Raw genomic sequence first — 27,774 nt, 5'->3', positions numbered from 1 at the left:
TAGGTGGTGCACATTGTCTAGAAATGAAACAAGACGTCTGCGCTGCATCAACAGAAGAGAGCGCAGCGACTGAGGCAGCAGGTCCGGGTTAGAGGGCTGCAGCCAGCGAATCCCTCCTGCATGTGTCCTTACAGTCAGCAGAGAGCAAGAGAGAACACGGACACCCACTGATAGAATTTGATTTATTTCCTATAATCTCAAAAACATATTTCTTACTTTGCTTGCACTCCAAGAAACAAATATATTCAGTTATATGTAAAGTCGTACAGTTCTAAAATGAGATTCGACCAGAGTGACTGTTTGGGCATCTGGACTGCCACATCTCTATTCCTCTATTAAATGAATCTTGACTGGAGATCAATACAATAATTTATTTCATGGCTATTAGCATAAAATTAGAATATCACACACATACACAGATGCACACGCACAAAGCACGTGTACACACACATATGCGCAGGGTCTTTGAACTAGTTCATGTGTATCCCTTCTCTTGGAATTACAACAGTATGGCATATGGCATAGACTAAGTTATCCCCCTGACTATCTTTCACAATAACACTGCATTTTGACATAACACAAGTTCAATCAACAGCCAACAGTTAGCAGGAACAGCATATAGTACGTGAATACATTTGTACAAAAGGTATACACAAACAATACACTATATTACGTAATTTGTCTGTTCAATATGGCAGGTACACACACACACATACATACACACACTTACACGCACACATACTAAGTCACACATTCAGTGGCTGCAGTCACTGAGCGAAGCACACGCTCTTTTTTCAGAGATTGTACGTCAGCTTCAGAGCCGTCCTGACCAAACTGTCACTCACACACTGCAGATGGAGTCACTGCACTCCAGGACAGGAGGAACTATGTACAGGGTTTCATTCATAAAATATTGCACTTATTGGCCCATTGCATCTCACAGCGAGTGCTATGACAATGCTCCTAAATCTGTAACACAGAGTGATATATACATATCTTATTATATAAATCTACATAGATAAGTCAGGACTGACTTCATGCAATTTTTTGGAGCTTTTATTCAACTATGCGACAAACAACTGACGATGCTAAAGGAATAGTGATATTTTGGCACTTTTTTTTTCTTCTATGAATTGCAGAACTGAAAGGCTTTCTGGATCTTTCTGGATTTTAAAATAAGCTACAACCTTTACACTTTATGGACTTAAGTTATCATTAAGACCTCTACTGCACTGTATATGCCTGCTGGGGGAAGCTCCCCATTTTAAACTACTGAATGTTTCCTATGAGATTTTTTTTCACAAGGGATTTAATTTTATAGCACAAACTTGAAATTTTAGCATGCTGACTCAAAAGTTAAAATATATCTTTTTAATATATGGCTGTTTATTCCATGCCAGAGCTGATCAGTTGTTTTGTATCATACACTGTGCCTTGTCAGTGTGAGATTTTTATTCAGTGAAATGCTGGATCATTGCCATCATGTGGAATTTAGAGGATGGTTAGGTTTTATCTTTAGATAAAACAGTACACATGATTGACTTTTTTGGCAGCATGCTCATCGCATCAAATTATAAGGGGGTCATCTTAGAGGCTAAGCACACAGAAATAGTTGCTTTTAAGATTTACAGATATACTTATCAGAGAAATCACACATCTACAGACAGCAAAAACGTGGAGTAGTACTCACATCAACATTATACGTACTGGACTCATTCCAAAAGTAAGGATGACAGAGGAAACTTACAGAGGCCGTGTTGGAGATGCTAAAAGGCCACTTTTTTATCCAAGGTAGATGATTTTCAGATGACTAAGTTGCACTCATTTGCGAATCAGATGCAAAACTCACACTCGTGCAAACCCGCACTCACTCACAGTCGCTCAACGTCCACACACTCATTACACAAAAGAAAGCCGCTACATCCTATAGTGCACTAAATCATAGATTTGGCAGCTTTAGGAGACAAAATAATCCTATAAAAGAAAAATACACACATTGTACAAAAAATGAAAGTAAAAGAATCATTAAAGCACTCACTGACTCTATCCCTCATTTTATAATTATTCTAGGTCTTAGAGATTTTAAAGGTCTTGAGGATTAACTGTACATCATATCTACGGTTTATTTCCAGCCTTGTCAAACATACTTGGTTTAGAACCATACTAACTAGCTAAAGAATGAGAATATGGTGTCTCTATAGTCTAGCTATCCTGTAATGTTACACATTTTGCAGTAGCCATGTCTCTTTGTCTGGTTATTTGCTCTTGATATAAGGTGATAAAGTTGAGAGCTAATACGACGGGATTTTGTAATTCTACGACTAAACGGGGTTTGAACTGTAGTCCAGAGAAAGCAGCACTAGCGGGAGTGATAACGCTGAGGGAGAACAAAACTCTGCACACTCTACCACCTTACGGGACCTGCGCTGCCCTCCCTTTGCCTCCTGACACCAGTCACTAACAGTTGCATCCAGGCTGCTGCAGGGGCGGAGCGCTGTCTGTGAGTTTGGCAGTGGGAGCTCCTGTGGTGACGGCCGGATCAGTGTCCAAGCTCTCGGACATCTTGTCACAAATTAGGTCAACGAGACGTTCAAAGGTCTGCTTCACGTTGATGTTGTCCTTGGCGCTGGTCTCAAAGAACTCAAAGCCTTGGCAAGAGGAAGAGTAACATGAGAACATAAAGAGACAGGGCCAACGAAGATAATGACCACATGGTAGATATTTATGATTTAATCTTTAGGAAAAGCTTTGACAGTTATTGTCGGTGAAGATGGAAGACAAAGCTGCTTCTTCTATTTCTGAGAATATTCTGAAAGGGAACTGAAGCACCAGCGAGTGAAAAACACAATTCCAGTAACATAAAGGAGTGAATGTTGCTCCAACACTTACCCAACTGTTCTGCCAGCAGTCTGCCACTATCCACCGAGACCACCCTCTCCTCTTCCATATCACATTTATTTCCAGCAAGCACCACCTGTGCATTATCCCACGAGTAGGTTTTTATCTGGGTTGACCTGCATGTCATAAAAAGACAAGGGAAAAAAATCAATCACACTCAAATAAATGCTGCTGCTGCGTTTTGTCAGGAGTGTTTTTGTGCCACTTTTTATTGGACAGGAAATTAATGTGAAATATGGCAGAGCAAAAAGGACACCATGTAAAGTTTGTTCAGCACTTGGACCGGTTATGAACAGTGATTACATCACCTTGTGTTTGGCATCATGTAATATTTGAGTCACTGAAGGCAGCAGTGGAAAAGTGGGTCAAGTGCTGCCCTGTTCTGGAAACATGGAATCACTATTACTCAGATAGCTCATTATGTGCTATTTTCTAGCTAGTTGATATTGATATTTAGAATTTGTCAAACTTTTCATGCTTTCCTCTCCTGCTAACAGCTACAGACTGCTAGATATTATAGCTACACAGGGTATTAATTATGGTCACTGACAGGACGGAAAACACTCATCAGCTAATACTAAATAATGGCTAACTGCACAGAAGATGCACGCACCTTACAAATGTGGACCAGACTGTTGTGTGAGCTCCTGATGGTCATTAATGTTATAATATCATAATATTATGTAATGTATGTTGCAATGCACAGCATTTTAATGACAGTTGGTCATAAATGATATCTGATTTGTTTGTCATCAACTAGATGCTGCACATAAAATGAGGCATCATCTGCACCATATATTCTGTAAAATAATTAGAATGAAATAATTTGCGTTGTGTGCTAACGCTAAGACAGTTTCAACACTGACGTTCACAGCTGAGGGAGGTGCCTCTGCTGCTCTAACCTCCAAACACATTTTGAGAAGGAATTTAGGGAACAAATATCTCCTGTGGTGTTGCTGTTTGACAAAAAGTAGGGCAGCTAACATACCACAGGCTGAAAGCAGTAGAGAGGGAGTCAGTAAGAAAGAGAGGAAGAAACAACGGCTCAGAGAGAGAGAGAGAGAGAGAGAGAGGGAGCAGCATGATGCTGGCGCTCTGCCTCTGTCTGTCCAGCTCTGACTCGATATAGCGGTTCAGATGTGGGTCACTTTGAATCCAACTGCTGATAATGTTCCGTGACAGAAAAACAATCATGTTTGTAGCCTACCAGAGCGACATATGCAGGCTGTAAAGAGGCTGTATTTACCAGTGATTTTTGAACAATCTGGCCTCTGCAGAAGCAACGGGCAGGTGAAAAATTGGATATAAATACTTTGAGATTGCTGCGGTTATGAAATTACTCGTGTATAGTTTCTAACCCATTTTCATGATTTCTTAAAAATCCTACATTCTTTTGTCAGCGTTACAATATTTCCCCGGTTTCGTCTCTGTCACGGGCAGGAAATGAGCGCGTCACAAGCTTAATTCAGCCACAGACGGGGAAGGAGCGGTTGCCATGGTAACCTCCTTTTTTTTTTACAACCTTGTCACAAGGAACAAGGGAAAGAGAAAGTGGAATTAAAGCCTGTGGCAAAGGCAGAAAGGAAGAGCTGTGCTTATATGAAGGGTAGAAAAAGAGCCTCTTCCCTTGTAAACAGTTGATTTGCGTGCTGTCTGGTAAATGAGCTCACAGGTGACTCTCCAAGATTGTCGCTGCCAGTGACACACTTGGCTCCATTAATTAAGATACCCATCACAGACAGTGCTCAGGCTGCAGTGTTCCATCAAAGTGTCAGACAGGCCTTAAAAGAATAATAGGTGTGTCTGGCTCCGACCTCTCTTTACTAGAAGCCTTTTTTCCCTCAAGTACAATGACGGGAAGTGTATTAATTTGGAACACAATGCATGCTAATAATTTACATAATAAGCAAGCTCATAACTTTAAAGACTTAAGTTTGTCAATTGGATGTGATTTACATGCTACACAACATATGAGGAGCGAAATAAGCAGGGAACACCATTGCTGAGCAGTTTGAACTGCTGTGAACCAATGACAGTCTCAGAAACACGGACTCAGACAGTCCGGGCTTCATATCTAAGGAACCAATCATCATGCAGGGTTGGTCTTTCCATATCATGATAACATAGCCAAAAAGAAGGCTTGTGTTCACTAATCGTGCGACCCTGCACCATTCGCTCTTCTTCTTCAGCATCGGTTTCTGGTTTGAACATGTTTGCCTGAATTACTCCTATATTAGCGTGTGCCATTGTGTAGTGCACTGTAACAAAACAGAAAACCAGCAGAGGCCGAGCAGCTGTGCTCAAGCTGCAGGCAGTGGCAGAGGGGTGGGTGGAGATGGAGGTTGGGACTATTGACATGTTCATAGACCTGTCATACTGAATGAAGGCAAAAGAGTTGCGTTACATCCAAGCCATTTTAAGTCATGATGTGATTTTGATTTTGATGACCAGATATGAGTTTTTGGAGGTTTAATCAATGCCAAGAGAGGAATTGTAAGTATGTGGTCACTAAATGCAGCTGCTTTAGCCATGCTTCCTGAAGCAGCTGTCAAGTGCTGCTAGCTAAGTGATGAGGCCCAAGTAGACAATGGCCTTAATAGTGATTGTCATAGCCCTACAATGGGTGCAAGTGTCAGCTGCAAAACTATACCACCATCTATATTAAGCCCGTGTGAGTCGAATCATCATTTCCTTGCAGCTGATGCAACGGTCACATCATGGGAATATTACCATGATGACTCAGGAACCTTTCCTCTCAAAAATGCTCATTCTGTGCACCCGTAATCTCTTTGGGCTGGCAGAGGGAGATAAGTGTTTGGAACAGCAGGGTGTAAATAAAATGGGAGATGACTTTCTCATCACAACACCTGTGGAGAGCCAGGGTGTTAGGAGAAAGATCAGCAAAATGGAAAACAAAACACACTTCTATCTCTGGAGCTGAAATGCCTCTGTTTCCCAAAAGCATCCCGGCTGTTCTGAACCGTTCATACCGATGAGAACGTGCTTGTTTCTAGAGCAAGAATTCTAACCCAGAAACCTGCTTTCTGCAGCCAATTGAACTCCCCAGTTCTGTTTCAGACATGAATGCATCATCATAAATCACCGACATTTGGGCTTGGCTGACTTTCTGTTCAGCCTGCAGATGCTTGTGTGACTCATGAATAGACCAGAGCCATGACCTTGACAAGCTTTCCTTAGATCTCCAAGCCTGACAAAGATGCACGCATACAAACTACATAACAAGCCTGTCAAATGTAAGAGACGGAGAAATGCACTGTCGCTGTTAGGAGATAGCGAAGCTAAACTGTTTAGGATTGCAGATTTGTCTCAGAAGAAGGGCAAAGCATGTACAGTATCAAGTGTGCAGGATATCAACTGATATCATTTTAATAGCAGACAGGAAGCCCTTTTGATAAGTTGATCGGATGTCACACAACAATATATCCTGTGAGAAACAGGATAAGAGATGACATCCACATACAAAAATGATCAAAAACAGGCCAACAAGACTCACCAGTCCTGCACAGCGCCGAAGGACTCCTCATTGGTGATGTCGTACATTAGGATGAAGCCCATGGCCCCGCGGTAGTACGCAGTGGTGATGGTCCTGTAGCGCTCCTGGCCTGCTGTGTCCTACACACAGACAACATGATTTAGCATTGCTGCTCTCCGCCTGACTGATAATCATGCTCAGCAACGCTGACATGACCCTGCACAGCACATATATGCATGTCTATAAGGGTGAATGTGCACATGTACATTATTAACCTGCAGTTATTTATGCAAATGACAGATTCTTTCAGTCAAATTGGAGCATCACTTTAGGATGTTATCTACATTTTTACATCTACATTTACTTATAGGAACATTTGCTGTGCTCACGATGCGGAAACAATCATTATGCTAATCGCCTCGCTGGATTCTGCATTGATTAGATGCCAAAAACAGACATTCAGTTTTGGCTGAAGTGATTGATTCTTTCCTCTCCTCAATAAAACAATCGCTCAGCTGTGTTAAACACTCGATGCAGTGCAGTATTCAGAGCTCAGCTTATGGCATGCGCTCTTAGAAAAAAATTGAGGTTAAACGATTTCAACATTGAGAAACTGCTCGCTGTTCACGATGAGGCTGAACAAATTGCTCAAAGGCAAAGCAGGCGAGTGATTACGCAACATTGGAGGAGTAGTACATTGTACACAGATTGCCCTGGAAACAAGCGGCCGCTGCAGCCTTTGCTACGAGATGTCAATGGAAAATGCTAATAGATCCCAATTCAGAAAGATCAACCTTTTATACAGTGAGGCTGTCCGTGAGGAGGGGAGAGAAATGAGTGTTTTTATTTGTTTGATTGTTTTCCTCAAAGTACCTGCATGCAGTTGCTCAAAGATGTGTAGATTTATTGTTTTATAAGATGGACAATAATATATCCCAACGATGTCCCTCCTGTTTATACTGTATGTTTACTGTGCTGTGGTTCCACCCACAACGAGTGTGTTTGCAGGTTTCTGTGAATCATGATGGAGGACTTCTGGCTGCTCCACTTGGCTCTGGTTAAACAGAAGCCCGACAGGCGGCACTGGATTGTATTTGCCACATTGGTTTTGCTCTCTATCAGTCTGCACATGGCTGCAACAGAGTGCCTGTTATAGCCAGAGGACAGCTCTGACCTTCACTCCACGGAGACAGAGCTCACATTCTGCCGAGCTCACACACACACACACACACACACACACACACACACACACACACACACACACACACACACACACACACACACACACACAGAGCTTGGACCTTTTATCAGTTTACAATGACTCCAAAATTGCTTGTCAGTGTGTGCATTTCTAATGTCAGCAGCTTGTGTTTGTTGTATGTTACTGTACATATATATTATAAATAGCATCTTTTGTGGAGGGACTTTCAAACAACATGAAAGAGGATGATGTGATGTGGACGATAGTGTTATTGTGAATGTACCAAGTGATGATACAGTATGCACAAGTCCTCTGAATGTTGTTTTAACCTCACTCTTTTCTTTCATCTGGATTGTAAGTCTTAGACATTTAAGCATCCTATTGATTCTTGTCCGAGTGCTTGACAATGACCTTTGCATTTCCAGGTTATTTTAGTGAATAGGTTTGCTTATTCTCAGTGAAAAAGGCAGAGCGGGACAGGGGAAAAAAATGCTGAGTCCCGCGAATTGGAGCTCCTTGAAAAGCTTCGCTTGTACTCTGCAGTTCACCAGAAATCAATCCAAGAAGCTGACGACTTCAAGTGGAGAGGTAGTGAGCGGAGGCTGGCACGCGCCTCAACTCTTCCTCATTCAGTAAAGTGAGTTTCGGTTTTTCACGAGGTTCATTTTGGCAGTGCTCAGCGTTGTGTTTCATTCACTTCAGCCAAATACGACAACAGGGACAACTCTATGATGCAGTTGGACAGTTTTATCTCTCAGCAGATTAATGGTGTGAGTACCACAATGACATTAGCCAATAGCCATCACCTTAAATGGGCGCTTACTATACAGTAAGTCTCAGCTCTCTCTGGGCCCAATTAAAGAAGACAGGCCAATTATGTGGACGCAAGGGCAATCCTTTTTCGCCTTGAATATGCTTGTCTTTGCTAATGATGAAAACACATTATCCCGTTTAGCCAGTCGTTTGACTGTTCAAATCCAGTTTTCACATCCTGCAGGAGCGCTTCTTCTTTGTCTCTTTAAGTGATTAGCAAACACCAAATGTCTGGGGGTGGCTAATTGCTGCAAAAGACAACTATTATGACAAGAGAGAGCAAAACCTCTGGAGGACATTAGGCATTTAGTTCCGTGTAGCAAAGAAAGAAAGAAAGAGTGCGACAGGAAAGACGGTGAAAGAAATGGAGGGAGAGGGGAACTTTTACATATCTACCCCCTCAAAGACAATCAGCTTCAGCAGCTCAGATGAACTCTAATTAAACAGCCTCAGACATTCTTCAGTTTTCCCACACGTTCTGAGGAAGGTGTTGCTTCTGTGTTCTTCTGTGTGTTGCTTCTGCGTGCCAAACTAACGCTTACTCGTCAATAATGTTGAGACTTCCATCTGTCTCCGTACTTACATCGTAGAGTGTCAAACCAAGGCAACACAACACAGCCTTTCCTGAAGCTTTCTTCAATTAATTAAGGAGACAGCTGATTCGCCACATGTTTCTGAGTCCAAGGAACAAAGCATGAGCATTATTTTTTTTTTGGTGTGAATTGACATGAAAATTGAAACACTAATATTGTAACTTGGCTTCATTAGGATGGTGAAAATTGTCCTTTTGGTTTGAACTGCAGTTGCCAAGAATGCCCAGTCTTTATTATTCTTTATGTACCTATTTATATACCTATAATGTTGGAATAGTGGGTTTTAGCTTTACATATACCTTCTATACTTTGACTGAAGTATATTTAACATAATGCAACAAGATGAAAAGTGAAGCACGTCGAAGCGTACTTAGCCACATGGGCCAAAACCATGACTAAAATTGAATCAATGCATGGGGGATCCGTGAGTGCAGGACTTGGATAAGCATACAGCCATCAAGTCACAACCTGTCACGGTCCTTGAAATGTATTGATCGACAGAGAAGCATGTGGGCAGAGGTCAGGAGAGAGTGAGCTCTGGGCAAAGATTGACAGCCTTTTACAGACAAGAGTCACTCTGCAGGAACACAAAGATGAGGAGAACAAGAGAAACGAGGGGGCAGGGCGTCTCTCAGGAGCCCCTTCCCCCTTAGAGCTTAGGTAGTCCTCCAGGAGACCTTGGAGGACGACAGAAAACTCATTTCTTCCCGACGTTCTCTGTGTTTGGAAATGTGTTTTCTTTCTTGTATAAATTACCACCATTAAATCAGAAACAAATTTAGAGTCTGACTTTCTAATCAGGAGGATTTATAAGAAAAAACAGCTTCTTCGAGCAGATAAGTCAGTTATGAGCTGTTGACCAGATAGCTTCCACTTCTGGTTTGATCAGGAATCAAACACTCTGGGGCTCTCTTCTAAATGTTTAATGCCTGGATGTTAATATTTCATACCCAGATCTGCAGTTTGATCCTCTTGTCATTCTTGTACACAGTCTTCACTTTGAAGTCGATGCCCACTGTGCTGACGAAGGCCGAAGTGAAGGCGTCATCGGCGTAGCGGAACAGGAAAGACGTCTTGCCCACGCTGCTGTTGCCGATGATCAGCAGCTTGAACATGTAGTCAAAGTTTTGGTCCCCTCCCTCTCCCTTCCCTTTCACATCCTGAGTGGCAGCCATCTGCAACGACAGAAACAGAGCGCATTAAGAAGCTTCACCTTGAATTAATGTGAAGCTTTTTGGAGATGTGAACCCATCTCTTGAGAAATGAGTTGGTTCAGTGGACTCTCAGCTGTTTGGCGAAACAACTTCTAGTTGGCGTGCATGGACCAGGAAGTGAAAGAGAGGGAAAGAGCAGGATGTGGAGTGGAAGCTTGTTGAGCAGGCCACAGATCAGAGGTGACAGAAGGCTGTGTCAGGCAAACCAGCATGACCAACACAGCAAGCTGTTGTATTGATGAGTTTTAGATAACCAGGATTTTAAAGAGCTGAGTTCGTCGTCTCTGAAGCCTTTAGATGACTCCGTTAATGCAAGGAAATGATCATTATTCAGATTTTCTTTTGCACTGGGTCAAACTTAGCTCTTTTGTTTAAATTGTGCTGCAACAATTTCACATTGCAATTTGAATTTTACTATGAACAGTTCTGAGTGTGATGTTTTGCTTTTGTGTTCCCACCAGAAAACACAAATCCCCTCAGACATTTAACCTCCTTCCACGTTACAAAGGGTACAATACAAACCAATCTTTCAGCTTAACACTGAGCATTTCCTGCAAGCTGTCAGCAGTCAACGACCTACGAGGACACGAGTACTACGAGCAAGATGACAAGAGCACAGTCATCTTTGCTCCAAGGTGAATGTTTTGACAAAGCCGCTGCGCTTCCATGCCAAACAGGGCAGCCGAGCTCTGCTTCCAGCCTCTCCAATGATTAAAGATGCCGGACCTCGATCCTGCACCGGGTTTCTGTTCGCTTCCGTGTGAGGGGAAAAAAACATCACTGAGGCAGTATTTGCAAGGACACCGCTTTCAAAATATCAGTGCAATGCTGGCATTGACACACCACGATAAATGCAGTCGATCTAACACGAAATTACACGATGTAGATGAGCAGGGAAACGCATGCCAGCTAATGTCAGACGAGCAATTCTGGGCAGGAGGTCATTTTATCTATGCGTGAAATTCTTCCGTCTAACTATTAAGAAATGAAACTACCACAAAACGCGTTGAGGACATTGTGTGAACAAACCTGTTTTGGAGGCCTCGGCTCTATCTGTTTCTGGCCCTGTTTTGCAGAATACGGGTTTTATATTTGTGTGTAACGCAGGCGTTGCTCTTTCTTCCCCCCTCTGTGTCTCTTTCTCTTTGGAGCGCCGACCGATTTCAGCACCTGGGAGCTGTCCCCTCCGCTTCGGCTGTGGCACGCGCCCCTGAGCTGACGAGGCTGGCTCGCGTGAGGTGAGCACGAGCAAAGGGAAAGTGCGTTTCGTGCGTGTCTCTGACGTCACGGAAAAGCTCGTGGTGGTGGGGAGGTAATCAAGAAGATGGGGGTTGTAGTTTTCGGCCGGTGTCGGCGCGGAGGCGGCGGGCGGCATCAGAAGAAGAGATTCGACTACATTACTCAGCATGCAGCGCGTCACAGCTGCCAACAGCTGTATGATTTACTGTGGAAGCGCAGGAAAAACCTTTGTAGTTCGTTTTTAATTAGCAGCGGACATCTAACGCCCCCCATCATGAAAGAGCGACACTAAAATTGCAATTAAACTGAAAAGCTTTGTTCAGTCTCAGCACACAGAACAGCCGAATGACGCTGTTTGATGCTCTCTGTCTCTCCATCACCGTATGACAAAACCATGCAGCTTACCTTCCCATACAAGTCCATTTTTGGCCTCAGTAATAGCTCTCTGCTTTAACATTCACTCCAGTGCCTATAATAAACTCCCAACTGTCTTTTTTTTTTTTCCTTCTTCTTTCAGGAAGCAAATATAATGGCCTCTCCTTTTGCGTCACTGTCGGTGGGTCTTGCTGCCGTCCCCCGCCCATGCAGCCAGCTCCGCTTCACAGAACAAGCGGCTGAGCAAATAAGAGAGGCCTGAGTGCTGATGAATATCATTATTATGGGCTTTTCAATGGGAGCAAGTGCAGGATGAGACCGCGGCGGAAGTGCGAGAGAGAAAAAAACGGGCATGTTTTTGCAATTGTAATCGCCACAGCCCTCTTTTTAGGCGGATTATAAAACCTGCATAATTAATGTGAGAGGTGCAAATGCGAGACTGCACTGTTGGCATAAATGAGTGGGGACCAGTAGGCTCATATCAGCAATCAATCTGAGCATTTTCTAAGCCACTAGCCGTAACTATCTCCTTCATCTCGCACCTGAAGCCGACGTTACTTATAATAGTCCACCACGCGCTCAGAACCAGCACAGTGCCAGACACAACAGAGATTATATAAACACGCGCTGATCCTGGATACAAGCGCTGTCTTTGGCTGTCAGGTGTTTCGTGGTATCAGCCAGTTAGCAGACATTTGATAGGGCGCGTATGACGCTGTGGGGCGGGGTATGGCCCTTTGACTGGAGGCTGAGAGTCTGCTGGCGGCTCCGTGCGCAGCAGGCGAGGGTCGGTTCAGGTATGTCGCGCGAACACGTATGTCTCCACAAAGTTAGAGTTTGTTTTAGAAACATGCGCCAAAGCTGGACCCTGCTTGTGTGCATTTGCTCATAAGTAGGTTAATCGCCCATTTGTTGGTTTGCTTCGAAATATTTTGCACCGATTTCATCCAAAATCCTTAAAAATGTGTCGTTTGACTGCCGTTTAGGCGTCATTGGTAGTGGTGGAGCGCCTGATTTCGAGGCTGAAAGCAAACTCGTTTGGTCGTTTAATGACAGAGCTTTCGTTGCAGATAGTTTCAGTACATGGCCTAAGCGTGGTAAACAAAACTTTTCTAGAGGTTTCTGCAGGGAGAAAAGGCCGCTGTAGCACCATCTGCTGGTGGAAAAGGTGCTCTGCTGATGTTTCTCAAAGGCTGCCATGTGGTCAATGATTAACAAAGCAATATTGGCAGAAATCTAATTACTGTGGCTACAGAAGCCTGCTGACCTCTTGATACGGGAGCTATTCTGAGCAAGCTCATCCTATTTTAATTTCACTTTTCCAAATGAAATTCGACATTTTGAGATACTTAGATGACAAATATTTTTACGAAATTATTTCTGGCATAAAGCTGATGCAGATTATGACCTTGGACTAGATGGATAGATTCTTTGAATGTATGCTCCACATGAAATAAACGACCATGTTCAACCATGACTGGTTTTTATACAAAACTTCAATGTCTATCTTGTGCACCCATCGAACACTTTAGAGCTCGACTGATAAGCTGACTGATATGCTTGCCAATAGTTTCAGTGCGTACTATGACTAATAACTTTCGAGACTTTGTCCTCATTACGCAGTTTGTCCCCCACAGAGCACTGACACGTTTCTAGCCACCGTAAAATGTCTCACCTGATGATCAGACTGAATTGATGTTTCACTTCATTCAGCCTGACATTGAGTTCATGACAGCTGACTTGTAGGGGCTCAGTCATTTCTAGTGAGTGTGTATTTTCGCCAACATCATGTTCGCTCACAGTATATAACATTATTCTAGTTCACCAAAGAAAAAAGGTTGATTTAAGAGCTTTTATGTCACTAATTCGAGCTACAACACAGTGTACAGTTTGTACAGTCTCATCCATGCTTGTGGCCAATGTCTGTCACAATTTTTATGAATGTAGCTAGGTCGCTAGCTTGCTAGCTAGCTGTGTAAGATGTTATGAATCCCACCTATTGAACTCTGAATGGTGAATGCTATCAATCAGTGCAGCACAGTTATCATAAACATAAATGGTCCTCGTCTGAAATGTTCATGTTTTTACATGTGCTGCTCTATCATTATCTGATTTTTAAAAACTCATCAAATATCATTATTGGTTATAACCTCAATAATCCATCACTGGTCGGCTGGAGGGTTCAGAAATATTTCATGACTATGAATAGTAACATTTTTTTACAGGCTGCAGTAATATCTCCCCTCACTGGCTGTGTTTTAACCATATTGGTGACAGTTTGCAATGGAGGACACCATTGAGGTGATTCTGCAAGACCATGCCAGGGTCCTCCCTACCAGCAGACCCCACCCCGTCCTGTCGGCCTGTGTGGGCGCTCTGCTCACTGGCATGTATGGAGTATGGAGCATGTTTGTCATGCCTGGTTTTCGCAAAGTCCCGTTCAACCTCAAGGTGCTTGTGATTTCCTTTCTCTGCTTTCACCTGCCGGCTTTGCGTTCTTTCCACCCTTCAAATCCCAAATGCTGCATGTTCGAGTGAAATCAAAGAAGAGAAGTCATATGTAATTTGACTTGCACATTAACATCAATTTGCTTACTTTGGAGCATAGCGCTCCACGCTTAACAACAAATGTGAGAAAAGAAGAAAACGGTAAGTCTATAACCGTGATTATGTGTAATGGAGAACTGCACCATCTTGTACAGTGCGTTAATCTGAACTACATATTGTGCAGAGATCCATTTTTGTAACATAATATCGCATGCGCTATTTTCCTCACTGTCAGAACAAGATGAACAAGACAACACGGTGATCAGGAGCAGATTATCAGAGGTCAGGCAACGATGAGGATGTTTGTCGCTGCATGAAAAATCTGACTTTGTTCTGACATTTGAAAGCAAAAAGAATCCGTCTTAAAGTTAATGCTAATACTTGTCAAATATATTCAGAATAGTTGCTTTTGCGCACATGAATAATACACCTCTGGCCTGTGTTTTTTCGTTTGATGACACGATGCTTTGTTTATCCCTCACATAAAACGTGCAGATAAAGTGGAGTCAGGCAGATATTGTGGAAAAGGCTCCACTGACAGTGAGTAGGTGATCACATTCAAGGTTATAGACACAGAACTCCAATGGCTGCCGCCAGCGCAGGTGGATTTAATATGAAGCATATTCAGAGATGTTTTCACATGAAAAGGAAGATATTTGTGCTACTGTAGTGTCTAGTTGCCATGTGAGTTAGACTCACTGCAAATGTATTTTGGGTTTTAATTCTCCCTTTCAGTAGAGCTTAATAATGACTTCAAAACAATAGGGGAGCTGTGAAAGAGATTTAAGAGCCCTACCAACTCAATAGCAAGGAAGTCTTTTAATAATAATGATAACTGCTGCACTACCTGTCACATGTATTGACTTACTGTATGTTCGCACTGTGGCCCAGGTTCCTTATTTACCCTCCAGTAAAGATCAAACACTGAACATTATGAAGCTGCTTGAGGGCCGAACAGGTCGCTTAGCAGATCTGGGATCAGGAGATGGAAGAGTGGTAAGTGGGCTGCACATTAAATTCCTGTTGAAGTTTAAATCTAAGTGTATCATGTAGACTCAAGTATGGTACTTTAGTTGTATTTCACATCATCAGGTTTGATTTTTGCAGGTGTTTGCTGCCTCTTCTGTTGGTTTCCAGTGCACAGGCTTTGAGATTAATGGTGTTTTGGTGGCCTATGCCAGGAGCAAGGCCCGCTGGAAAGGAGTGCCCTCTGGCCAGGCGACCTTTGTTAAAAAAGACTTCTGGAAGGCAAGACCTTGACAAAACAACTTCTTTACTTAAGCCTGGTCAAAGTAGCTATGTGACCACGTTTGTGTCTTTCTTCTTTCATAGACTGATCTATCTGTGTACAACAATGTGACAGCTTTCCTTGCTCCGGGGGTGGTGGGTATTTCTTTCATGTACATCTTTTGATGCTGTACAACTTGTATAGCATACATGACATGTGATGTGACTGATTTAGCCTCCTCTGATTGGTTCACAGATGGGGGTTCTGGGTGAGAAGCTGCTGAAAGAGCTTCCCGATGGTGCGCGTGTCATCGCTTGTCGTTTTCCTTTCCCCAGCTGGCCACAGCAGTTGTCCGTCGGCTCCGGTCTTGACCAGACTTTTGCTTATGACATTAGCAGTGTGCGCTCACACCTGAGAAAAGTACCCAATGCAGAGGTGTAAGAGGTTACAGCCACAAGGTTATTTTATTTCCCAGCACTGTCATTCTCTACAGCGCTAAACCCTCCAGACACTTTTCTGACTTCTTAGAGCAGGAATGAACAAAAATGTGATATTTGAAGGAATACCATACAAAAAAAAAAAATAAATTCTAGCAGGTTATCATAAAAACCTCTGGGGGATGAGCTGGTGATATCTGTTATGAGCACTGATCAGGAGTGATCCTTTTGAAAGACGCCTTTGAACATTGAAAGGATGAGAGGGAATGTGACTCAGCAAGGTGTCAGGATGATTTTGACATCGCGCAGCCCTGCAGCATGTGTCCGATCTTTTCACTGCCAGAACAGACTGAACCTTTGCCATATTGCCTTCAGTCACGTTCATACCATCATGCCCTCATATATATACTATCTCTGGCTGTAGCTCTCCATCTAAGGGCTCTTCCACTACAAATAATAGTACTCCCACATCAACATGTATGAACCTCTTCACCGGCATGGAACAGAAGGCATTGCAAGGTCAGTGTTCTTCCTTCCAGTATGTTATTCAATAATTTTGTCCCACTTTCCTTTTGTGTGGTTGAAATTAGATTCATATGCTGTGTTTATTTGTGTTTATTCAAAAAATGAAAGCCTATGTCTCCAAGGCCATTCTGAGATTTGTTCTGGCAGTCTCTCAGGCAGCCACAGAGGGTTAGGCATACAGACGGTTGACAGTAATTTTCAGTGTCACCTGACCTTTGAGGGTCATATGGAGAATGTATCTGGTGAGAGAAATGAGCACTTTAGTCTGAGGATCATGGTTAAATTATGTGTAACCCTCTGTCTGTGTGTTTGTTAAAGAGATTTCAATAAAATTTGCTGGAAAATTAGGACATTATGCCAATGAACAGATGATCTGTTTTGGTTTCGTCAAAATTAAGATTTTATCAGCATTGTGAGATGCGGCATTTTCATGCACACTCATGAGCAATGTGATGTATGCCTGATTTTATTTTGATACAGACGTAGATTAAATTTGCTTTTGTTAAAGCAAGGTTGAAGGGTTGTGCAGTGAACAGAAGGACGATGCTGTCATTTTTCTAATAGTTCATTTATGCATACTGCCTCTGCAAACTAGAACAACACAAATCCTCCCATGTATTGTCACCTCTACATCCTTTCCACTCACACCTCTGCTCACACTCCAATACACAGTGTGATAACGTCTCACACGTCTGTGACGAATTGCAGTACAGTTGTATCCAAAGTCTCCACCTGAGGGTGCTAGTGCTTCAAGCTGAGTTTGGTGCGAAAACACAGGAGGTGAGCCTGACTGGAATACAGATAATGCTTGTCCTCTGCATAGTGGACACCTCATCGACAAAATGCATCGGACTTCCAACACCTTCAATAATGTTTTGCACCTAAAATATAAAAGTTCCAGTTCCCTTCTCAGGTTTCATGTGCAAAACACAAACTGCGGAACACGTCTGCCTTCGTTGTCCTTGTGGATGGCGGCTGGTGATGCAGTTAATCGTGAATTCTTAGATAACAGGATCCACGCGCTGTTTTATTCCCTTTGATTTCATGTCTGTGCCGTCAGCGACACCCATGTACATGCAAGGTAATCGATATCAAGCAGACCTCATGCTCTCATTTCACACCGTGACGTCAGGGAGAGGGCGGCAGACGCGGGGTGGGGTGGGTGCCAGAGTATAAAACCTCTGAGACGGACTCTCCGGGCTGCATTCTGAGTGCGGGACGGTAAACCGCTTCTGATGGAAGTACGGAGAAACAGCGGGCCCCAACAGACAAACAGCAGCAGCAGCAGCAGCATGTGTGAACCGTCGCAGAGGTCCTGCGAACCTCGCCGAAAGAGAATGGATGAGCGCAGTGGCCCCTCAGAGATGGCCCGGATAATCACCGATCCTGTAACGGGGAAGTGCTACTGCCGTGGAAAAGTTTTGGGAAAGGTAGCGCAAGCATAGAGTCTGTTCTCGACTTTGTGGATCTACCACCTAACCCGAAGAGCCAGCACAGTTAACTGTGTTTTTCCTCTTTCCAGGGAGGGTTTGCTAAATGCTATGAGATGACCGACTTGTCCACCAGCAAAGTTTATGCAGCCAAAATCATCCCACATGCGCGCGTCTCCAAACCTCACCAGCGGGAGAAGGTAAGCGCGCCGCTCCGGTGCCTGTGCGCACTGACACGATTGGACAGTTATCACAAAAATGCCTTCAGTTACAACTGTAATCACTTTGTCTCTTCCCCCTCCGTTAGATCGACAGAGAAATTGAGCTGCACAGATTACTGCACCACAAACACATCGTGCACTTTTATCACCATTTTGAGGACAAGGAGAACATCTACATCCTGTTGGAATACTGCAGCAGAAAAGTAAGTGCTGCTTCTCCATGCGTTGCTCTTTATCCTTTTTCATGTGTTTCAAACACCTGCATTGCACCTAAAGTCAAAGAGGCAGGACATAGACAGTGTTCAGATTCTGCCCCCACTATAAGAAAATCAGCTTAAATTAAATGTAAGATACGGCATTTATGTAACCCCTGGCCCTTTTGTGAGATTAAAGAAAATCAAGTCAAATGAGGTTTTGGTCACAGAGGAAAATGAGTATTTCTATGCAATAGTTAGACTTCAGGAAACAGCCCTGTAACTGTTTTCTTCTCTATATTCTGTCTTTTTGCAGTCGTTAGCCCATATCCTGAAGGCTCGCAAGGTGCTCACTGAGCCAGAGGTGCGCTATTATCTAAGACAGATTGTCTCTGGACTGAGATATCTGCATGAACAAGAGATCCTTCACAGAGACCTGAAACTTGGTAAGAAATCTTTACACGGCAGTGACACTCCAGTGCTGAGACGCTTTGTGCACAGTCGTAAAGATGCAGCTCTCTTCTTTAATCGACCCGTGCAGTGTTCAGCCTTTGATCCTGGGTTGAATATCAAGTGCTCATCATCTCGTTCCCCTTTCCTCCCTACAGGTAACTTCTTTGTGAGTGAGTCGATGGAGCTGAAGGTCGGGGACTTTGGTCTGGCTGCCAAGTTGGAGCCAGCAGGAAACAGGAGGAAGACGATCTGTGGAACTCCCAACTATCTGTCCCCTGAGGTGCTCAACAAGCAGGGCCACGGCTGTGAATCAGACATCTGGGCCCTGGGCTGTGTAATGTGAGTAGGCAAACTGTAAATTCACCATTAGCTGCTTAAAAGGTTTAGTAATTAGTATTGATTATTATTTGCTGCAGATAATCAGTTTAAAAAGATACATTAGCATCATATTTCATGGACTAGTGCATTCCTGTTTTGCCTGTAATTGCTAGTCTGATGAAGCATTAGGAGATTTTTAGTGATGGAAATGTGCTCACTTGGTGCTCTGTCCTGCTCCAGGTACACCATGCTGCTGGGCAGGCCACCATTTGAAACCACCAACCTGAAGGAGACATACAGGTGTATTAGAGAGGCGCGTTATTCCCTGCCCTCTTCCCTGTCGCCACAGGCTAAGCAGTTAATTGCCAGCCTGCTCGCGAAGATCCCAGAGGACAGACCCAACCTGGACCACATTCTGAGGCACGACTTCTTCACACAGGTTAGACCCCGTTTTTGCCTCTCTATCTGCCTGTTCCACTCTCTGGCAGCCTGTCTCTCTCTAAATGTCACTTTGTAGGCGGAGGCCAGCGACCCCCTTCCCACCAGCCGCACACTGACCCACTTTCGTTCTCCACAGGGCTTCAGTCCAGAGCGTCTGCCGGCTAGCTGTTGCCATTCAGCACCAGATTTCCACGTCTCTAGTCCCGCCAAGAGCTTCTTCAAGAAAGCTGCCGCTGCGCTCTTTGGTGGGAGGAGAGACAAGGTCAAATACTACGAGACTCTGAGTGAGTATTACAGCAACCACTAAGCCACTTATGTCCCACTTCAAGCACTACTTGTCACATCAGCCAGTTATCTTTGGCTTTGTAAAATTAGGGTTGCTACAAGAGGCATTGTTAAATCTCCTTGATGAGACGACTGCAGGCACATTTCACCTCCCGGACTGCTCTGGTGTCAGTTTATGTTGGTGCCGGCTAAAAAGATCACGCTCTAATTTGTCTGTGTTCTCATTATTGCCTTTGATAGATAAGTTAACCAAAGAGGAAGAGGAGATCTACAAACTACAGCACGACCTGGAGAGAACTGTCATCAGCCAACAACAGAGCAAAAAGATCTCTGAGGTAAGCGGCCATTTATTCAACACAATGCAGGATACCTAGCGTCGGTGATGTTGCAGCCACGTTATTCACAGAGCCATTAAACGAACAGGCAGATTTGAGTTATCCTGTTGAGGAGAATCCAGTGACTCACTCTGATGCTGCACTAAACTTCATCACAAGCGCTGTTTCAGAGCAAACTAAAAGCACTTATTTTCAACCTTTCAAGCCAACCACTTTGAATCTGTGGGTGACTGCTGAGTCACTGTAGGAAGAGATGATCTAAACTCGCACATTCTGACCCCTGTCGTCACCGATTCCCACCTCAGAATGGAAGTCTACTTCCGCCATCTGCCGAGAGCCCCGTTGCCCCGGCAACAGAGAGCCAGTCCCAGACGACGCGAGACACCATCCGTCTGATCGTCAGAGGGAGTCTGGGGAGCTGCAGCAGCAGCAGCGAATGTGAGTTAGCTCACCTCGTTTCACACACACAGTGATCTCAGAGACACATGAATGGATTTTATTTCATACACTGAATAAGTGCATTGATAGAGATGATAGAGAAATTTGACGAGTGCAAAGCGTTTTCTTGTTCCGTACCTATGTGACGGCAAGCCGAATGACCACCTGTTGTTCTTCATAAAGGCCTGGAAGACAGCACAACAGGGAGCGTGGCGGAGACTGTTGCAAGTGTGTTGAGGGGATGTCTGGAGAACATGCCTAAAGGTGAGTCGATTTCCAAAGTCATGAGCTATACAGTAAATGTAGTAATTCATTAGATAATTCCACACTGAGAGGTCTCAGGATACAGCTAAAGCTCATTATCTGTATTTGACCTTGAAATGTCCAGAGAGAGATAATCAAAGCACAATGACTAAGGAGTATGTGTAGATTCATGTTCCATGTCTTAGCTCTCAAAGATGCACACCCACATCTCCCCCCGGCTCATAGCTGATGTTTAAAACCTTAATACGATTTACAGTTAAGTTTCAAAGTTTAGCTTAGCTCTTGGGTGCTTCAGCAAAGTCACAGATTGGACGCGGTTGCACAGTTAAGGTTGTTGTACCTTTAAATCTTCCCTGTAACTGCGGTCTAATCCTCCTCCTCTGTGTTCTCACCCTGCAGCAGACAACATTCCTCAGGGCTCAAACACCTGCAATCTTCAATGGGTGACTAAATGGGTGGACTACTCCAACAAGTACGGCTTTGGCTACCAATTGTCTGATCACACCGTGGGAGTTCTCTTCAACAACGGCACTCACATGAGCCTCTTGCCAGACAGAAAGTATGCATTATTCTGTGCTTTCACAACACTCCACCCTCCTTCACTTTGAAAGTTATTAGTCACTACATATAATGAGGTGGCTTGTCAAAGCATGCTGCAGTACATAGAACTACTTTGAAAAACCTGTTAGTGGTTTGAGATAAGTGAAGGGATGGCTCGACTTGTTAACGTTGATTCCATTCTTGTGTTTCTTTACCAGAAACTGAGGAAAACACATGAATATTACTTGCTAATGTTCCTGCTTTCACCTTCACTGTTTCCAAGCTAGAGCAACAGATTTTAAATGTCAAGGCAGTAAATGTTTCTCTGAGAGGTTGCGTGACACTTTGTTTATCTCCTTTATTTCCTTCCATCCCTTCAGGAACATCCATTACTATGCAGAGCTGGGTCAGCGCTCTGTCTTCCCCACTTGCGAGGTTCCTGAACACTTTGTGGGCCAGGTGACTGTGCTCAAGTACTTCTCCCACTACATGGAGGAGAACCTCATGGATGTAAGAAAATATCTCTGTTCCCCCTCTCTCGTGCGTTTATGTGTCTCTCCACCCCCTGAAGCATTAGAAATGGTATCTTTCATGTTCCAGCCTGTCTAATCCTGATGTGTTACTTTTTCTCAGGGCGGGGACCTGGGTAGTATGACGGATGCACACATGCCCAGACTCTACCTGCTGCAGTGGCTCAAGTCCGACCGCGCCCTCATGATGCTCTTTAACGATGGCACTTTCCAGGTAAATATACAGATGGGAAACACCGCTGGGCATGTTCAGGGGCGGGGTAGGCCACAAATCAAATGAGAAAAATGGTAACTTGCAATGGTCTTTCGTGTTGGAGAATAAGTTAATATTTTTTTATCTCCAAAGATCAACTTCTACCACGACCACACCAAGATCATACTGTGTTGCCAGAGGGATGAGTACATGCTGACGTACATCAACGAAGACCGCGTCTCCAAAACCTTCAAACTCAGCTCCTTGCTGACGTCTGGCTGTCCCACCGACCTGCGCGAACGCATGGTGTACTCCCTCAACATGCTTCTGCAGAGATGCAGCTAAACCTACACCAATTGGTTTTGGACAGAGTTGAACAGATAAGCCTACCCATTGTGCTGCTGCAGTGCTGCAGTGGAACCAGGATTCGGAAGGATCTGTGCGGGAAGGACGAGTCTGAGGACAGACCTGTGAAAAGTAAATTAACATTCCTACACTGTTGCACCTTCGTGACTCAGCAGAGGTGCAGATGAAAAAATAATACGGACGGACTCTGCAGATGGGGGGAATGATATGTAGCACAATTGACAGTGGATGGTAAAGGGCTGATTTTGTATGTTGATTGCTGGCAGAGAGGAAAAGACTGAGCTTGTTGGAGCGAGTATGTTGGTACGAATGTGAACCCCAGATGTTTTTGGGGGGGGGAAGAGGGATGTTTGGCAAGTAAAGACAAAAGCTGGGCTGGCACCAGCTAAAACGTGTACAGTATAGATGATGTTGTTTTATCGAGATGATGCATAAACTGATGCTCTGAATGTAACCAGAGCGAGACTGTGGAATATTGTAAATGATGTACAGCCTGTGTCACAGCCAGCTCAGCAGTGCAGAGAAATGATTTGCCAATGTGTGTGGATGCTGCAGAGTTAGGCTGTTTATGTACGTGTGTGTGCGTGCGTGTGAGTGTGTGTGTGAGTGAGTGGGAGAGATGTGACATCACACAAACTTTAAAAACTGTGATTTGTTCTCTTTACTGACAGATGGACTCAGCACGTTGAGCTGGGAACCAGAGGGGGGAGATGAGGGGGGAGATGAGGGAGGCAGGAGGAGAGAATGATATTAAGAATAAAAAAAGGAAAAAAAAAAAAGCAGTACCAGGGATCCTTTAAGGATCTCTTAAGAGCCATTATCACCTTGGTAGAAAATGTCCAAAATAACTTATTGTGTAAGAAAAGTGCAGTATTTATTTATTTAATAATAAAGAGCATTTTCTAAAAAAAGAAAAAAAAAAGAACTTGTCCTTCTCATTGAGTGTTTTTACCCATTTTGATTTTCTTCTACATGGAACAGTGTTGTGTCTGTCTGCCCAAGGATGATTTTTACTGCGATTTATGTAGTTCTAAATGAAAATGAACTTGTTGTTTCATGTGTAATAACCATGAGTCGAGTTCATGCACTGTACAGTGTGGCGAGAGTTGGATTAAACTTAATTACACTCATATCTGTGCACTGGTGCAAGTCAAAGCAAGTATTTTATCTTTAAGCTTGTGTTTACAGCAGGAAATGGGCACATAGAGAGATATGGATACACGATAGAGAGCATGTTTACAGTCTAGTTGTTTATACTCTGCTTCAAGGCCCCCCCCCATTGGCACCGCCTTTGCTGAGTTTTCTCCTGCAGTGATAAATGAATGATAGCAAAGATGACTGACTGTGCAGTGTGGCTGACCTTGTCTCACACAAGCACACACACACAGGCACACATTACCTCGCATACAAACAAGGGCGCTGATCAGGAGATAGGCCAGCTGGGCGGTGAGGAAACATGGGAGGAAACACTGCCGAACAGCGACATGCAGCTAGAAGGAGAGACAGGCTAATGAAGCGGCAGAGTTGGTCATACTATGTCAGCGATTGCGTCAGAGCTTTTGAGGCAAAGTAACTACAATCATTCTTGGACATCCTTTCACATTCGCTGACTGTAACCATGGAAACAAGCAACCGCTGACCAATTTGGTGAGAGTCGGAAATCAATGAAGGCTGCGTGAAAGACATCTGGCACAGCCTCTCCTTGCTGAAAATCGGGACACGTGTCGTGACATACTTATGCTTTTGCTACTGATTGGCTTTTGTTTCGGCTGCACCCTCTCTGCTCTGCACATGAGTGTTTGAGCCGGAACGTTGAACATCTCCTCACCTCCTGAGCTTACGTAACGATGGAAGTTGAACGTGGACGTTTTGAGTCATCCCTTTAGATGTTCACTCAGAATATCCATGCTCTTCAGAGTTCAATAATGAATGCCTCATGCATAAACATATCCACACAGACAGAAGCAGAACAGGAAGTAGCCAACAAGAGGGGGGAGCAGGAATTATTCATGACGACACCTCCAGGTCTGAGTGCGCGTGGTTTTGACAGTAATGGCCCCTGGAATGGATGCTTCAGTCAGACAGAAATAGATTTCCTTGTTGATGTGAAGTTTTCTGGCCTTCGAGGGCATTTTTACCCCTGGTCCTAACATCTGAACAGAAGTGCAGCATCTCCGTCTGATGGATGCAGTGAGTTGAACCAGATTAATAACAGACTGCTGGCTCTTTCCGAGCAAGCAATAGGAAGTGACAGATTCTCTGAGTTTCCCTGAAAACATTTCCTAGTCTGATATAGTTTCGGCTCTTACCGTGATTAGGTAGAGTGAAAATTCAGCTGAGGTCAGGATCTTGTCTGTGAGTCAGCAAACGTTTGCTGATCACCTTTATTGGCCTCATGGGAACTTTCTACACTTCTGTGAGCAAAGCACCTACGTAGATGAGGTAATTAGAAAACCCTGTGGAGTTCATAAAGCTAAGAGCGCAAGTTCACTTGATGTTCTTAGTGTCACTGCCGTGTGAAAAAAAATGTTTATGACACTGCTGGTTTTCAGTATCACCCACACAAAGCTGCTCGTCTGTAATGCCACGTTGACAGTGGGAAAAGTCTTGTGCGCGTGGACGGACTTAGCTCTGGAATAAGTCTAAGCTGGAGTGACATCGGGGATCTTTAAACCTCAGCTTCTCTCATAAAGTTCTCTGCAGGCAGGAGAGTGACTCAGTTTGGCTTTAAAAGTGATAGTAGGCACATTCTGCCAGAAAAAAAACAAAACACATGCTTTGATATATGCGCACACTGGGATGCACTTGGGGGATTAGAAGGCCTTTGCATATCAAATGTGAGCACTCCTCCTCCTACTATGTGGACAAAAACAGAAACAGATGCACTGAAGAAGAAGGCAGGATGACTATAGCTTTGTCCATTCTCTGCTGCAACCAACAGTATCGACTATAGAGATGAGTAATGCACAGCAGTCAAACTTGTAAAGTTGCCAGTTCAAACTTGGTCAAACGCTGTAGTCTTACCTTGAAAAAGTGTGTCCTGAGTGTGTTCCAGCATGCAAAAAGGGTGTGTGTGTGTGTGTGTGTGTGTGTGTGTGTGTGTGTGTGTGTGTGTGTGTGTGTGTGTGTGTGTGTGTGTGTGTGTGTGTGTGTGTGTGTGTGTGTGTGTGTGTGCTTCTCAATGTACTTTGGTTTCCTTCCAGGTGTTCAAATACGTCGGATGTTGAGAATGAGTCACTGTGTAAGATGCAGAGGCCACTTATACTCAATAGTGTGTCGTTTGTGCTCCTTTGTCTGATTCCTATAATTTGCTACAATCAGCTCTTTTTTCCTGGCTGAAAATAGAACCTTTTACATTTCTATGGTAACTTTTGGTTTACTCATGGATCAAAGTGTGCTGGCTGTGTCTACGTTGAACTCAGCTGCGATGAGTAAAGTAGGAATAAAGACAGGGACCTCAAATTCAAGCCAAAGGCCTTCCCCAAAAGAAGTCTCATAGCTTTTGTTAATCACTACCTCTATTTTATTTTTATCCTTTTAGGATATCAGCAATATGGAGCCTAACTGGATTGCAGACAGGTAGTGAAGTACAGTAGAGTAACATCCAGTCATATGCTGTATGTCCGCAACCTTTAACATCAAGTAGCCCAGATGAAAGTTATTCTATCTGCATACAACAATGCTGAGCAGTGCATCCTTGCTGCTTTGCTACTTCCTGTTTAACACCCTCTATCTCTCCAGTTTCCTCCTGCAATTAGATGCAAAAGTGTTGAAGTCTGAGTATTTCTTTTAATATGTGTTCATGCTCTTTGAACATATATCTCAGGCCCTGTGAGCAGGGTTTTTGAGCTCAGGCACAGTCTGTGTCGCGCTAGCTCAGACTCATTTTTGAGCATCAGCCAAATTTTACTGTTGCAATAAATGGTTAAAGAGTGCGCAAAGCTTCAACCTTTACTTAAATGTTCAGGCTTCATGTTTTATTAAATGCATTACCACGTAATTGTGTAGAGGTTTTCTGTATTCAGACATTAATCAGACGTGTCAGACTCATCCAGCTGGAGAGACCTGAGATGAACCTTTGCACACAGCCTACGTCACATTGCCGTTGGACTGTCGTAAAAGGCTGTCATGTGCAGTGGATGAGGCTCAGAGCCTGATCACTGCAACTGAGGGACTGATTTTTTTTAATATTCACTTTCTATAATAACAACTGCACCAGCACTCCTCCATGATGTCAGCAGAGAATGTGATTTCCTCGAAAAAACTGACGACCTGCTGACTTCTTTAATAAAAACATCACATGGTTGTACGTGGGCAGCTTTCTGACAAAGGGCGAATATAAGACTGAAGAGGAGAAACTGAGAAAAATTTGAAGGAGCTTCCACAGCAATGAAAAATGCAAATAATTTGAGGTTTTTTATGAGCTGTTTCTCATGAATAGAAAATGTAACACCATTATACAATATAATGGCTGTTGCCAGAATGTAAAACTCCAGTATTCACACATATTCCAGATTTAGTGCTTGTTCATCAAATTAACAGAACCCCTGCAGCTCCTCTATACCTCTATTTCGATTAGGCTGTGAGAATAATATCTTGTAGTGATTGATTAAAACTGTTGGCCAGCAGCATCAGTGTTGTGTCCCCAGATTCAATGATGTATGTGTCCATTTTATTAGTGCAAGTTGTCTTGCAAGCTGCCTGTGGGCATGTCCTAAACCATTATTTGATAATGTTGAAAAGTTTTGCATCCAGAAGTTATATGAGTTGTATAAGCTACTGTACTATTTTGATAAGAGATGGTAAATAAAAACATCAATTTATTTATTTCTGACTCTTTGGCTTACAGAGATTTTGTCCTAGGAGAAATGAGGCACTGAAAAAATGGACAAACCATCTAGATGGGTATGTTTAAGTTAAATGCATCAATCTAGGAAAATGGGAACAAATTAAGACGATCTAGGTTCATTAAAATTAACATACCTAAAATAAAGTTAGAATAACATAGAATAAAGTTTTCTGGCATCCTGTCAACTATGTCATTGGTATCAATAGGCCTAATACTATCAGGTAGAGCTGACTTTAGAGGCTAATTGAAAACAATTATGTTTCTGATTTCTGTGGCAACCCCTGTGTCAATTGTGGTCCAAGCCTGGCCACCCCTATAAAAATATTCTGGCTCTGCCACTGCCAATGTGAAATC

General features: G+C 43.5%; 3 protein-coding genes across 6 annotated transcripts; 2 read left to right on the top strand and 1 right to left on the bottom strand.

Annotated features, from left to right (window-relative positions):
* Window positions 1-168: 168 nt before the first annotated feature.
* On the bottom strand, window positions 169-12,198 carry rab3c (RAB3C, member RAS oncogene family). 2 transcript variants are annotated; one of them, XM_070964222.1, is made up of 5 exons: window positions 11,857-12,198; window positions 9,949-10,173; window positions 6,413-6,531; window positions 2,890-3,014; window positions 169-2,648 (listed from the first exon to the last, which is right to left on the bottom strand). In XM_070964222.1, the coding sequence occupies exons 1-5, from the start codon at window positions 11,872-11,874 to the stop codon at window positions 2,458-2,460; spliced, it is 678 nt and encodes a 225-aa protein (XP_070820323.1). In that variant the 5' UTR covers window positions 11,875-12,198; the 3' UTR covers window positions 169-2,457. The 2 variants fall into 2 exon arrangements, with proteins under 2 accessions (XP_070820323.1, XP_070820324.1); XM_070964223.1 differs by lacking the exon at window positions 11,857-12,198 and adding an exon at window positions 11,242-11,500.
* Window positions 12,199-14,047: 1,849 nt separating this feature from the next.
* Window positions 14,048-16,173, top strand: LOC139332343 (adenine nucleotide translocase lysine N-methyltransferase). 2 transcript variants are annotated; one of them, XM_070964225.1, is made up of 5 exons: window positions 14,048-14,277; window positions 15,265-15,369; window positions 15,481-15,621; window positions 15,706-15,756; window positions 15,857-16,173. In XM_070964225.1, the coding sequence occupies exons 1-5, from the start codon at window positions 14,110-14,112 to the stop codon at window positions 16,040-16,042; spliced, it is 651 nt and encodes a 216-aa protein (XP_070820326.1). In that variant the 5' UTR covers window positions 14,048-14,109; the 3' UTR covers window positions 16,043-16,173. The 2 variants fall into 2 exon arrangements, with proteins under 2 accessions (XP_070820326.1, XP_070820325.1); XM_070964224.1 differs by having other exon boundaries at window positions 15,836-16,173.
* A 1,255-nt stretch (window positions 16,174-17,428) lies between these two features.
* plk2b (polo-like kinase 2b (Drosophila)) lies at window positions 17,429-23,476 on the top strand. 2 transcript variants are annotated; one of them, XM_070964221.1, is made up of 14 exons: window positions 17,429-17,993; window positions 18,086-18,193; window positions 18,301-18,417; window positions 18,725-18,854; window positions 19,017-19,200; window positions 19,420-19,618; window positions 19,757-19,904; window positions 20,146-20,240; window positions 20,546-20,678; window positions 20,862-20,942; window positions 21,342-21,501; window positions 21,863-21,992; window positions 22,116-22,226; window positions 22,359-23,476. In XM_070964221.1, exons 1-14 carry the CDS (start codon window positions 17,799-17,801, stop codon window positions 22,548-22,550), a joined length of 1,983 nt encoding a protein of 660 aa, XP_070820322.1. In that variant the 5' UTR covers window positions 17,429-17,798; the 3' UTR covers window positions 22,551-23,476. The 2 variants fall into 2 exon arrangements, with proteins under 2 accessions (XP_070820322.1, XP_070820321.1); XM_070964220.1 differs by having other exon boundaries at window positions 17,677-17,993; window positions 21,345-21,501; window positions 22,359-23,475.
* Window positions 23,477-27,774: the final 4,298 nt, after the last annotated feature.

Source organism: Chaetodon trifascialis, chromosome 6 (assembly GCF_039877785.1).
Source record: "Chaetodon trifascialis isolate fChaTrf1 chromosome 6, fChaTrf1.hap1, whole genome shotgun sequence".
In the NCBI taxonomy this organism is placed as follows: Eukaryota; Metazoa; Chordata; class Actinopteri; order Chaetodontiformes; family Chaetodontidae; genus Chaetodon; species Chaetodon trifascialis.
This window is presented reverse-complemented; position numbering and strand designations above follow the sequence as displayed.